This window comes from Bufo gargarizans, chromosome 5 (genome assembly GCF_014858855.1).
Source record: "Bufo gargarizans isolate SCDJY-AF-19 chromosome 5, ASM1485885v1, whole genome shotgun sequence".
Taxonomy (NCBI): domain Eukaryota; kingdom Metazoa; phylum Chordata; class Amphibia; order Anura; family Bufonidae; genus Bufo; species Bufo gargarizans.
The window spans coordinates 347926322-347939132 of NC_058084.1; the positions used below are offsets into that span (position 1 = coordinate 347926322).

Below are 12811 nucleotides of genomic sequence, written 5' to 3' on the forward strand. Positions count from 1 at the left end.
CTACCAGTTACATAATTATGGAGATCACAGCTCGGTGAACGAGCAATACAGGGATTCAGCAGGCATGCATTCCAGCAGGTACGGATACGGCTACAATGGCATGGATCTCAGCGTTGGGCGAACAGCTTCCAACCACTTTAGTGCCAGTGACAGAGCAAGAAATTACCCATCCAACCCAACCTCCTCTACAGAGCCAAGGTATAGCCAACCTGCAGGGTCTTCACATTCTCCAAGTCCACCTGACCCTCTGCCCTGCAGTGCTGTGCCCACCCCGCCTGTCAGCGAGAGTCACCCAGGAGTCAAAAACTCTCTAACAAACTCCAACAGCAGCAACAACACGTCCAATGCCAGCAGCACCAGCAGCAATAGTGCCAGCATTAGCAGGGAAGGGCTTGGTGCTTCTTCTTCTGGTGCTGAGGAGGACATTCCAGCCAGCAGCGACCAGGCAAGTTCACAGAACGGCCAGAGCCCTGCTCCTTCAGTGCAACCCCAGATCTACCCCTGGATGAGAAAACTGCACATAAGTCATGGTAAATAAGTCTTATGCTTATTATATTTCCACCATACAATACCTGTAGGATGTGTGTGTGGGTGGTGGGGGAGGCAAGAGACAACTTTCAGGCTGCCCATGAGTGTAGACCTTTTTATGACTAGATAATAATATGTCTAATATTCTATACTTGTAAAGAATTAAAAAAAAATCTAATTTCCAATTTCTTTAAATCTATATTTCTAGTGCTCGCCTATAATATAATTTTATGGGGGTTCTGTATCATTTCAGAAATTCTATCAAGTTCAATATCTTCATGTGTCCTGCATTATTAATGTATAGAATAGTATTTCTAGATGCTATACACTATTCTAATTAGATGCCACCAATGCATGGATGAAATCAAGCCACCCTTAATTGTATCCAAGTGATTGATCTTCTTAATATTTGTTGAACTAATTGCATGATTTTTTTTTTCTTTTTTTTTTTTTGTATTTTGTAGACAATATAGGAGGACCAGAGGGGAAGAGGGCTAGGACAGCTTATACACGCTACCAAACTCTGGAGCTGGAGAAAGAATTCCATTTTAACAGATATCTGACCCGCCGAAGGAGGATTGAGATAGCCCATGCCCTGTGCCTATCCGAGAGACAAATCAAAATCTGGTTTCAGAACAGAAGAATGAAATGGAAAAAGGATAATAAGCTGAAAAGTATGAGTATGGCAGCTGCAGGGGGTGCATTCCGCCCATAGATGCTTTCAAGTGTTAGAATACTGTCACCATAGACTTTCTAGGACTCTTGTGTGTGACTTCAGTGAAGAAACCTGTTTTTTTGTCCCTATCATATCCTATCCAGTCCATGATGAGCCCCTTCTGTCGGAGGAATATAGCTGCGGCTGCTTTATGTACATGTTATGTTTTTTTGGATGGCAATGTCTTGACAATTGTAAATGTTTTAACTTATTTGACTATGTAAAACGCTATGTGTTACTTGAAGGAACAGAACAAAAAAACAAACAAACAAAAAACCTCTTGATTTCTAATGTTCTGTGTTGCATTCAATTTGCAAAAAAAAAAAAGCTGTAAATGTTTGTGAAGTGTAACTATGTTTGAATACTTCAAAGCGTCTACCTACGTTTCCAGATAATACTACCTATGTGAATACTATGTTGTAGAGGTGACTTGTGTTAGTGTGGTGAGTAGTGACACAAACTGTGACCCCCCCCCAAAAAAAACAGTCTGTCCTAGCTGTGCCTTTTTGTATCTCATGATGACTCTGCACGACCTCTTGTAAAGTGGCTGTCACCGGCAGCCAAGTCTATGTAATATGTGTTTGTTCAGAAAGTTAACGATATAGTCCAGCTTGGCTGTTTAAGCAATTGCTACATATATTTTTTTTTTTGTAATTTTTTTTTCATGAAAAAAAAAAATATGACTGGAAAAAAAATAAACTTTCTACTGAAAATACCGAGTTGTGTTGTTCCTATCATTATTTTGAGCGACAGCTATTTTAATATATTATTTTGTGGTGTGGGGCATTTGCAGAGTAACTGTACACCTGCACAGAAATTACTAATAATAAAAACATTGTAGGGGTGGGGGTTACTGGTTACTATGTGCTTACTGATAAAGTTCACACCAGGATACTATTTATGCTATTTATACTGGTTACTTTTGCTAAGTCTCCCTCATTTCTAAAGTAGGAAAATGTCTGCAATCTATGTCTAGAAGGATTCCTATATGTTCCCCCAAATTTTTCAGGCTTGACTTACCTTACCTGAGCTTGACTGTAACTCCTCTCAGCCTGTACTGGGAATGAAAAGAGCTCTCTTTGCTAAGTGCTTACATTCTTGTCTTCCCTAAGTTATATAACAGTAAACTTTATAAGCCCTAGTTCCGGCTATGTGACATTTGGTTGCCAAATGAATAGGGTTTTGTCTATGAATTAGATCGTAAAATCCTCCATAGCACAGACAGATAGGCTCACTGGCTATAAAATGTCACGTGGGGCTATTAAAGTAAGTTTTATGGTTTTGGGGAGTAGACGTCCAACATTATATACCACATATCATATAATCTCACTCATGCTGGACATCACTTGGCTTCTAGAAGGACACATCAGGCTTGCAGGCATCACCTAGTCCATGGCAGCTTTTCCTAGCACCTTACCCTGAGATGGTATCTGCTAACTTACAATTTAAGGTGAGTTCCACATGAAGTTTTGCACTTGTGACTTGTAATATTTTAGCTCATTTAGCACTGGTTATATTGTGTATCTGCAGCTGCTTCCACCCATGACCTGTCATATTATCTCCACTGTCTAATTATAACTTTATATCTTATTCATTGTCTATTGAACAGTCATTTCTAAGAAAAAGCTCTATTGAAACATTTCTTTGGATGCTGAGACAAGAAGTATAAGATCTTTTATTCTGTCAGGGAGTCATAAGTAGAGATGCCATTCATGACTAGTCCACACTCATGTATTATCCTTTGAAACCCTGTCACACAAGGCTGGTACTTACCTTATAATAAACACTATTCAGTTCACCCAAGTTCTTATCTGTCCAAAAGCGAAAGAGGACAATATCAAAGGAAAGAGAGAGAGAGAAAGTGAAATATCCCCTGAAGATATATGTGATGTTTCTGGGGAAGAATCTGGATAGGCCCCAGCTGTGTGTTTACTGCACATACTTATAGTGCCAATGGTCTGTTCACACTGCATAAGTCCACAAGGAAGTTTAGGACAAGATTTAATATTACAATTTGAGATCCAGAGGTAAAAACTCTGCCTTTATTTAGCAGATTCACAAAGAAAGGCAAGTAAAATCCAGCTGCAAACAACTCCTGGGTGAGCCCCAACTTCTTCTCCAGCTTTCTGCAGGTAACCCCTTCACTTGTTGGTAGATCAGTAGGGTTGGGACCTGGCCAAAAGTTCAAACAAGTCATAAACTTTTATGGCTGACACTAGGAACATTTGGTCCTTGCTTTCCTTCCGTTTTGTTGTTGTTTTCTGGTTTTCTTTAACATCCACATTAGCATAAAATATGACCCCAATATAACTGACAAAAAGGGGTGATTCTGTGGGGGTTCTTTTATTTCTAAAAGGTACCAACTGTTGATATTTTGCTTATAAGTAAGTTAGAAAAATAAGGATTTATGCATGTGTGAAAGTTGTCTATTATCTATCTATCTATCTATCTATCTATCTATCTATCTACATCTCTCTCTTTCCTTGTATTTATTTGTAGCCATTTAGTTGTTTCTAAAACTGTTCTAATTTTCCCTTTAATAGACAGATCTATCGATCTATCTATCTATCTATCTATCTATCTATCTATCTATCTATCTATCTATCTTTTGCCTACCCATCTTTACATCATTTTTCCTTTATTTTATCTCATTTGTATCCAATATACATTTTAATATAACCAATGCGTAAGTATTTATTATCTAATTATGTTTTATTCATATTCATCTTATGTTTTATTCATTCATGTTTGGTATTAGCCTTCATTATCTATCTATCTATCTATCTATCTATCTATCTATCTATCTATCTATCTTTGTTTGTACATTTATTTACCTGTATGTATGTCTGTCTATCTATTATCTATCTATCCATCCTATCTATGTCTGTCTGTCTATCATATATCTGTATCGATTATACATCTCACTAGTGATTCTAATTTACTGGCATTTAGCATACTTTCCTATTGAAAAATATGTTTTTGTGGTGTTTGAAGTGGACAGTCTGGAATCTACTTTTATTGTTTAGTTTTCCTTATTAATGTCTTCTGATACTATCCCAGATTCTGACAGTTTACATGTGTTGGAGAGGCTGCAAAGCCTCAGAAATGTTTAAATACACCCTTCCAACCTAAACTTGCAAATTGGTGTCTACCTCATTTTACAATTCTTGTTAAAACTTCCATAATTTCTCTATTGTGCTACTAAATTATTTTACACCTGGTTTGGAATAGATGTGTAGTTTTGTTTGATTCAGTTAGAAAAATAATACAATGTTCAACATTTTTTACAGCATGTAACAAACAAACAACACTTATTTATATAGATGTTCACACTTGTTGTGAGACCACATTTAACTCTATCTCTCTTTACACATGATGTTTGAGTTGACAAATTATCACTTTTGGAAGGAATATAAAATATGTTTGTCTATTTGTCTTTTTCTTATTTACTGATGTTGCAGAGCTGAGATGTTTCAGATGCTGCAAAATTCTGAGATTTGCACAGGGCTGCAGGTAAATCTACTACTGAATTTTAACCTAAAAATGACAAGTTTCTGCTCTGCTCCTTTTAAAGCACAATAACGTTTTGTTGGTGACTATGTCTACATATGTATTTTTTCTAACATTTCTAATTACATTTTCCTACTATATTTTGCTTAGATATAACTTTTCAACCATTTCCACTATTGAAAATAATATTTACTCAACGTTGCTGTTCAAACAATTGCAATTCTGTAGAGCAGCCCTCGCTTAAGGTGAAGACTGTCAGAGCTTAACAAATCACAGCTCCCTCAGTTCACTGCCAGGTTAAGTAAATGCAGAGAAAGATAAATCTGCAAAGCTTAGTATCACCAGCAGAGCTCGCTTCAGACCAAGTTCACCGGCAACACTATGCTAGGCAAGCTTTTTTTTCCTTTCAACTTCCTACTTTTTTCTTATAAGAAACTCTGTGAGAGAGCATAATGCAATCAGCAATGAAACCCTAATTTGTAAGCTGGATCAGCAGTCACTTGTAGAATTGTAATAGGTTTCATGGGCAGCTCCATTATCCTTGGCTTTTAATAGCTTGGTAGATGTTTCAAGCACTTTAATTTTATATACCTTCATATTAATAGAACTGTGTTAAGCTATATTAGGAAAAACAACGTGCATATGTGTGTGCGTGTATAAATATCTATGTATATGTGCATGGTTTGTGCATCTGTGTGGGATCCCATGAGCCTGTTCATACATGGTGTACAGGGAGGGAGAAGGTCAAAAAGTTGGAGGTCAAAAGTTTAGTCTTTGCTGCTCTAAAGTCATCATCTATCCAGACAAAGTTGGATGTCAATGTTATATAGTGGACATTCTGCCCATCAGCACAAAAGATAAAAAGTGTTTTGAGTTCCCCTAGCATCATAGACTGGACTCCTGTTGAACCCTAGCGCTTAAATGACCCTAATTACCAATGCAAGGATAGAAAAATGATTCCTTTCAACGGTAGGAGCTGCATTTCATTTGAAGCCATCCACACTATAGCCTGAATGAAGTTGTTCCATATGGAGCAGGTAGAGAACAAATCTTTATTTGAAAGAGGTGCAATATTCTTAAAAAAAAAAAAAAAAAAGACATGAGGGTTTGGGATTTCAGAAAACAAAAAAATTATTTGAATTAATTTGAACAATACATTTATTAACATAAATCTACTAAAGAACATAGTTTGGTGATATTCGTATGGTAGCATACTCTTTTAGATGAAACCTTTAGGATAAAGTAGTTATACAAATAAATAAATAAGTAATAATAATAATAACAACAACAACAACAACTGTATTTTGTCTACCTCGCCCCCCTTCCACCCAGCAATAAATAAATAAATAAATAAATAAATAACATTAGGAAGACCTACATTTTGGCCAGTTAATATTAATAGTGGATTGAACAAGTAATTAACATTTTTTTTCTAGCAGAGTAGGAGGTGGAAACCTGCAGAATCCTATGAAAAATTTGACAGATTTGCATCTGAGCATTTAGTCAAATGTTCATATCAAGGTCAAACTGGTTTCATTTTTGTAAATTAAATTATATATTTTGTAAAAAAAAGAAATACAATAAAATTAAAAAAATCTTGTTTAAATTCATTTGCCTAGAAGAATATTTGCATTTCTCCAGTACATATTTTCCTGTTTGCAGTATCAGAAGATTTCTTATTTCCTGTCTCTTTTTGTATAGTCGATGTGAGGTTGTTACCAACTTCCTGACCAACCATTAATCACAAATTAAATGTTTCCAGATTTTGTAAATTAGGAGAGAATTTTCCTTTTTGGCGATGATTGCTCCTGGTTATAGCTCATTTCTGGTATGTTTCTCCAAGAAGAAAGAACAAGTACAAGTTTAGTCCATCTAGTAAATAATATTATAGGCAAGGAAACATAGTCAAGCACTGGTGATGTTGCCCCTGCCCACTCCCATCTTCATTGAGGTCACTGGGCTTCCTCAGAACCCCACTCAACAAGAGTGATGCATTTCATAACCTCTGTAATGTGTACTTTTCCCTAATTTATTCTTCATTTTCTGTCACAAGAAGTGACCTGCTAGAAACTCCCTGCTATCTTAAAGACACTTGCTGGACCTTTTAGAAAAGCTAAGTCCAAGGCCGAGGTGAACCTCAGGTCAGCGAGTCTAACAAATATGAAAATGTCGCCTTGTGAACTGCAAGGCTCCTTATTTAACAAAGACTGTCAATGGGGAAGATTAATACCAATCCAAATGCGCCCAGTGTCACTTCTCGGTCACTTTGAAACCAACACCCAATTGCTTGTACAAGACACAGTCAAAAATTATATGGAAAGAAACACAACGAAAAAAATAAAAATACAAATAGCAGTGAAAAAAATATCCAGGGTTTTATTTTGTTTATTAAATCGTTTTAATAATATTTTAAATCTGAATTTTCACCTTATATTCTTATACTTTGATACAAAAATATATTATTTTTATATTAGTTTATTAAATCACAAGAACACTTTCTCCATTGGCACCTGCCTACCATACAAAATATGTAGATAGTGATCATTACTATTATTGAAAATTATTATAAATGTATGGAACTGTTCAGCAGCAAACAAAATGTTACATTATCAATGAACAGGGATAAGTTTCCTTTCTTCCAGAGGACACAACTGCTTTGAGCAGAGCTGATTTGCTTGTTTATGGCAGGGTGAGATAACCATAAATCTTGCAGGAAAATGTTTAAATGTCTTCTAGTGAGATAACGCCTGGTGGTCTTGGCTCAATTCTTAATGATAACAAAACCTCAAAGACAACGAGCAGGCCTTTCGAAATTGACATAGCCACTTGCAGGCATTTTGCACCCACATTAAAGGCGAATTTATCTATAGAGTATTTTCTATATGTACAAACTACCGAGCCATTCACAGGGAAGGGTAGTATCTGCCAGTGAGCTCTAGCCTATACACTTTGCTGGACGACTATGTCAACGATCTGTAGGATGTGCCTCATATTAAAATAGGTATTATGTGATATTTATTATATTTATCTATCATATTTATATACCCATATATGTATATGGGCTGAGTGCGACTCAATCCATTATAGAACTGATGGTAAAAATGCGGTGTAATCTGAACACTGACCCTCTAGAGAACAGTTATATTAAGATCAACCTCATACACCTAGATGATAGAGGAGTGATACAGAGATAGATAGATAGATAACAGATACTATAAGTATATGCCAGATAGAAGGTGAACATTGAAAATTGGATAGATAGTTCCCCTTCAGTAAGCATCAATATGTGATCAATATTTTTTTATTTATTTCTGTGCTTGATACATTATTATATTTCTTGCTATTCCAAATACAATTGAATCTCACATGCATGTATTTTTGTGTGTAGACCAGTATATCCCGAAAACCACGATTTACAGAAATCTACTTCCCATCCCTCTGCAAAATGCAAATTAATAACAGTTCGCCATCTGCTCTGTTTCTGCTTCACATAGCAAGGTAAATGCCTCCTTTTATATTTTACATGTAAAATGTAAACCTAAATATAGCTTTGCTATATATATATATATATATATATATATATATATATAGAGAGAGAGAGAGAGAGAGAGAGAGAGTATGTGTGTATATGTGTATATTACTACCTGATAGTATCACCGGCTATCATTCAGTCTATCTATCTATCTATCTATCTATCTATCTATCTATCTTTCTATCTACAAAACTGTTTTTTTTACCTATCTATTTATCTAGCTATTCTTTCTATGATCTCTCTTTGGAAATATTGAAAGACGTTCCTGATTTGTAGCTTCTGCCTTCAAAGCTACATTTTACATATTCCTCCTCACTGTACACAACCATACGAGTATACTGCCACTCCAAATAATGTATTATCTATACTGCACCAGAGAGTGTCCCCTGATGTCCAGGGCATGATCACACTGGCTTTGTATACTGACTCCTAGCAGCTATGCCCCACTCCTCTAGCAACATGTGGGATGTATCTGCCATATTCTGCTTCTTTAAAGAAAAATACAGATATCTGTTGCAGGGCTCAAGACTGTTCTGGCACTTTTAGATGAGCAGTCAAACCCCCTACATACGATTATTTTCTAGTTTTACCTGGATTACTATTTTAACAGCCAGTATGGTGTTGTCAGTGCAGCATATACAATCCCGGCTCTGCTACATGCAGATTTCACACACCCTAGAAGCACTGTCATTACTTGTTTATGCCACAGGGATTTTACTTTGACACATTAGTTTATGTGTTGCCATGCTAAATAGGTCATATGTAAGTATCGATAGGCCAGTAATCATTGAGCTGTATTCATATCTGCTGTTGGATATAGACTCCAATACAGTTATACACATCCCAACATACACAGTCATGACATTGTATGGCTGACATCCACTTCTACCTCTGAATATCAGGACATTAATGGCTCGATATAGGCTGCACCTTGTAGCTATAGATGTAATATCGACCATGCAGTGTGACAATTCTCCACGTGAATGACAGCACAGACCCAAGGCTCTGAGTAAACAGCAGCAGCATTATAGCACTATCTAATATTATATTGTACAGCTGGGAAGTCATAGGAGGGCATTGCTGCTCTGTGTAAGGTAATAGCATTCAGATTAGTCACTGTAGGCGGCACACATATTAAAGCAGAGGAGGCGATCAGTCCTAATATCAGTGCATAACACGTTACATACATAGGATTACATACATAGGGCAGAGCAGCTTCCTCCAGGAGTCAGGGGCGACCATGACTAATCTGGGCACATTTGTGGCTATGGTGTAGGCTGTGGTGGTGTGATCTGACTGTGATTAGTATTGATCCCTGGTGGTGTCCTCTGGATTTTAGGCTGATGATGTTCCAGCTGCAGTCAAGTCTATAAGGGGTGACTTGCAGTGCATTTATCATCCTGGTGTTTCCTTATCCGGGGTGCAGAGCAGGCTACTGATTGGCTGGCTGGGTCACATGGGTGTGTAACTTTGCACACTTGACAGGGAGTAGGAGGGTTCTGTGCAGAACAGAAAAACGACAACGGGAGAAAAAATTGTATTTTTTTGTTGCACTTGCACAAATTAATGGCCATGAGTTCGTTTTTGATAAACTCCAACTACATCGAGCCGAAATTCCCACCCTGCGAGGAGTATGCCCAAAACAACTACTTGCACAACCAGTCTCCCGACTACTACGAGCGGCCGAGGGAGCCGGGCTTCGAGGCTCCTCCTGAGGCTCTCTACCAAGGTCCGAGCCCTTACCCTGAAGCCAGCTATGGGTACGGCCCCCTGACGGCGGGCCACGAAGCTGGGGTGACCCAGGAGGGGGTCTCTGGCAAAGGACACAGGCAATCTCAGCAACTTCTCCAAAGCCACGTCCTCAGGCAGCCTCCACCACCACCACAGCACTGTGAGCCTATAGGAGCGGCCAATGACAGCAGCATCCATCCCGAGAAGACTGCTGCTGGCCTCAAAAGCAGCAAAGAACCAGTTGTCTACCCATGGATGAAGAAAATACACGTCAACACAGGTAAGGGTCAACCCCAGCCACGTCTTCTTGGTGTCAAGTCTGGGTGGTTTCTTGGCCAAAGCATGGGGACAACATCCCTTTCTGCCTCCCTGGCTCCTCAATCTGGATTATTTATTGGAGTCAATCTGTTTGGGAGGTAATTACACATGCCATAAATGTAATTGACTCTGGGCCACCGTCCCATCATAATGTATTGCCTGGTGTATGGTCTGCAGCCTGACATTTGTGTGTTCTAATCCCATATTATCTAATGATTGTGTCCCATTTCTCTTCCATATGCTCAGTGAACCCAAATTACACTGGCGGAGAAATCAAAAGGTCTCGAACTGCCTACACCAGACAACAAGTATTAGAGCTGGAGAAGGAGTTCCACTTTAACCGTTACCTTACCAGACGCCGGAGGATAGAGATTGCCCACACGTTATGTCTTTCTGAACGCCAGGTCAAGATCTGGTTCCAAAACAGGAGGATGAAGTGGAAGAAAGACCACAAATTGCCCAACACTAAGATGCGCTCTGCCAACCCATCAGTCTCAAGTCAACAGTCCAAAGGACAGGGCCATCAGCACACAGAGGGGTCCAGCACCCCATTATTATAAGGCTTTAATTGCATTGATCCAATTGCTGGTAATCACTTGGACCAAATGACTATGGAAGGAAACAAACAAAGCTCCTTGATATTGATGGATACAAAGCCCTTGTTCCAACCAGGACTCTTCTAAAATCAAGGAAATGGATGGAGACTTCTCTTGATTTATTTATGTACTTGACCGTATACGTATAAAAACTGAGAGTGTATATGTGTATATGAATATTGACATATAGTTCAGTGTATACATAGGTAGAAAAAAACTATTTTGTATACGAGACACATACGTCACAGATGCATTTATGGGATAGTATGTGATAAAGGTATGGACTGATATATTACACATATACCTATAGCTGTGAGTATTTAAGAAGCAACAATTTTTAAGGATTTATTTAATGGCTTCTTGAAGAAGAAACGAGTAGGTTCTGTAAATACTAGCTGGAAGAAGAAGAAAAAAAATGTTTCTGTAGACACAAAATAACTGTTTTCCCTCTCCCTTTGAGGTCAATGTATGTTTAACACTTTCCCTGTATGTTAGGATCTCAGTAGAAGGCCTTTGATCGCCTTGAAGGCGAGAAAACCTTGTAGATACAGTGGTGGTACATATTGTGGACTTTGTGCTGTAATATTGTGGTGCTAAGCCAGAAGAATATTCTGTCAAAATTAAAGATTTCAAAAACAGACGTTTCTAAACCTGTTTAGTATTGAACCTAACTATAATGTGCTAACATATGGGGTCACAGACCATGCACTGGATCGTCCAACAGAAAAAAAGTCAACAGCTGGTGATAGGAGGGGAAAGGGCTTTATAATGTCATCTAATATAGTCTTCTCCCCCATTCTATAGAAAAATGCATTGCCTAGGCTGTGTGCTGTGTACATGTGTGTAGTGTGTGCATGTGTGTTTAAGGCTTGGACAATGGGAGAATAAAGCATAAGATGTAAAGAATTGTATGGAAAATAGCAACTACATATATAATATTGTATTATTGCATGTTCCTATCTTAAAAGCCCTCAAGTGGTCAGATCCCACATATTATTTGAATGTCAGCAGATATATTTTTTTATATTTGGTACATCTGTATTATTATTATTATCATCATCTGTTTTATTGTTAGCATAAACCCTGTAACAATGTAAGATAATATGAGTAATGAATTATTTGTACTTCGGCAGACTTTCCTAAGGATTACATATGGAACAATAATTCAAAGCAGAAGCCAAGGCATTTCTACTGAAAATGGAGCCATCTCTGATGGATGTTCATTTTATCAACCTATTAAACATATTCCTTATGAGAATTGAGGCCGGATAGATCTGCAGACACTTCCATTCCTATAAGGTACCTATATGGGACATTATATATGGCAATATACTAATATATCGTTTTAATATATATTTATACATTTTTTTTAAATTAAGTTTTGCTTTGAGATAGTTGAAATGGCAATTTGGCACTATAATGGATATATAATTAGATATATCTATCTATCTATATATATATATATATATATATATCTATCTATCTATCTATCTATATATATATATATATATATATATACATATATATAATTTTTTTTTACTTTTTTTCTTTCTTTTATCCTGTTACCCTTCCATTTATTGTTTGTTCTTTGCCCTGTCACATAGTCTACCCTTTGCTAAGGCAACCAGAGTTCACCCAGAGGACACGTTTCTGTCTATTGAGTTTTTTTTTTTGAAAGATGCGAGTTGACCCTCAAACCCTTGACCTTTAGTGTAGAGTTCCATGTAAAACGAGCCATCTTTTTTTCTGTAAACCTAGCAAATCTTAGATTTGCAACAACCGTAATATTTTATGCAACCATTGGTTATATTAAATATTTGCGGCATGAAGCATGGGTAATATTTGCAGCATGTGTTCCTCTCAAGAAGTTCCTTGAAGTAA

At 37.4% G+C, this 12811-nt stretch overlaps 3 protein-coding genes across 10 annotated transcripts in view; all 3 read left to right on the forward strand.

Annotated features, from left to right (window-relative positions):
- Positions 1–1950, forward strand: part of HOXA5 (homeobox A5) — a 2242-nt gene extending 292 nt beyond the window's left edge. The window contains exons 1-2 of the mRNA XM_044295765.1: positions 1–530; positions 993–1950. The exon at positions 1–530 is cut by the window's left edge and continues 292 nt beyond it. Of these exons, the coding sequence (XP_044151700.1) occupies positions 1–530; positions 993–1243 (781 nt within the window). The 3' untranslated portion in view covers positions 1244–1950. The remainder of the gene's footprint in view (positions 531–992) is intronic.
- Positions 1–12811, forward strand: part of HOXA3 (homeobox A3) — a 45267-nt gene that overhangs the window by 10783 nt on the left and 21673 nt on the right. For 2 of the 8 annotated variants that reach the window (XM_044295757.1, XM_044295756.1), the window contains exons 2-4: positions 4705–4756; positions 8142–8251; positions 12064–12229. The exons of 1 other annotated variant lie outside the window; for it this stretch is intronic. The gene's annotated coding sequence lies outside the window, so the exon portion shown is untranslated. Of the gene's footprint in view, positions 1–2583; positions 2694–3293; positions 3376–4704; positions 4757–8141; positions 8252–12063; positions 12230–12811 lie in introns of those variants that run through there. 5 more of the 8 variants (XM_044295759.1, XM_044295753.1, XM_044295754.1 and 2 more) reach the window with 4 other exon arrangements.
- HOXA4 (homeobox A4) lies at positions 8570–11568 on the forward strand. The gene is made up of 2 exons (XM_044295766.1): positions 8570–10296; positions 10581–11568. Exons 1-2 carry the CDS (start codon positions 9852–9854, stop codon positions 10892–10894), a joined length of 759 nt encoding a protein of 252 aa, XP_044151701.1. The 5' UTR covers positions 8570–9851; the 3' UTR covers positions 10895–11568.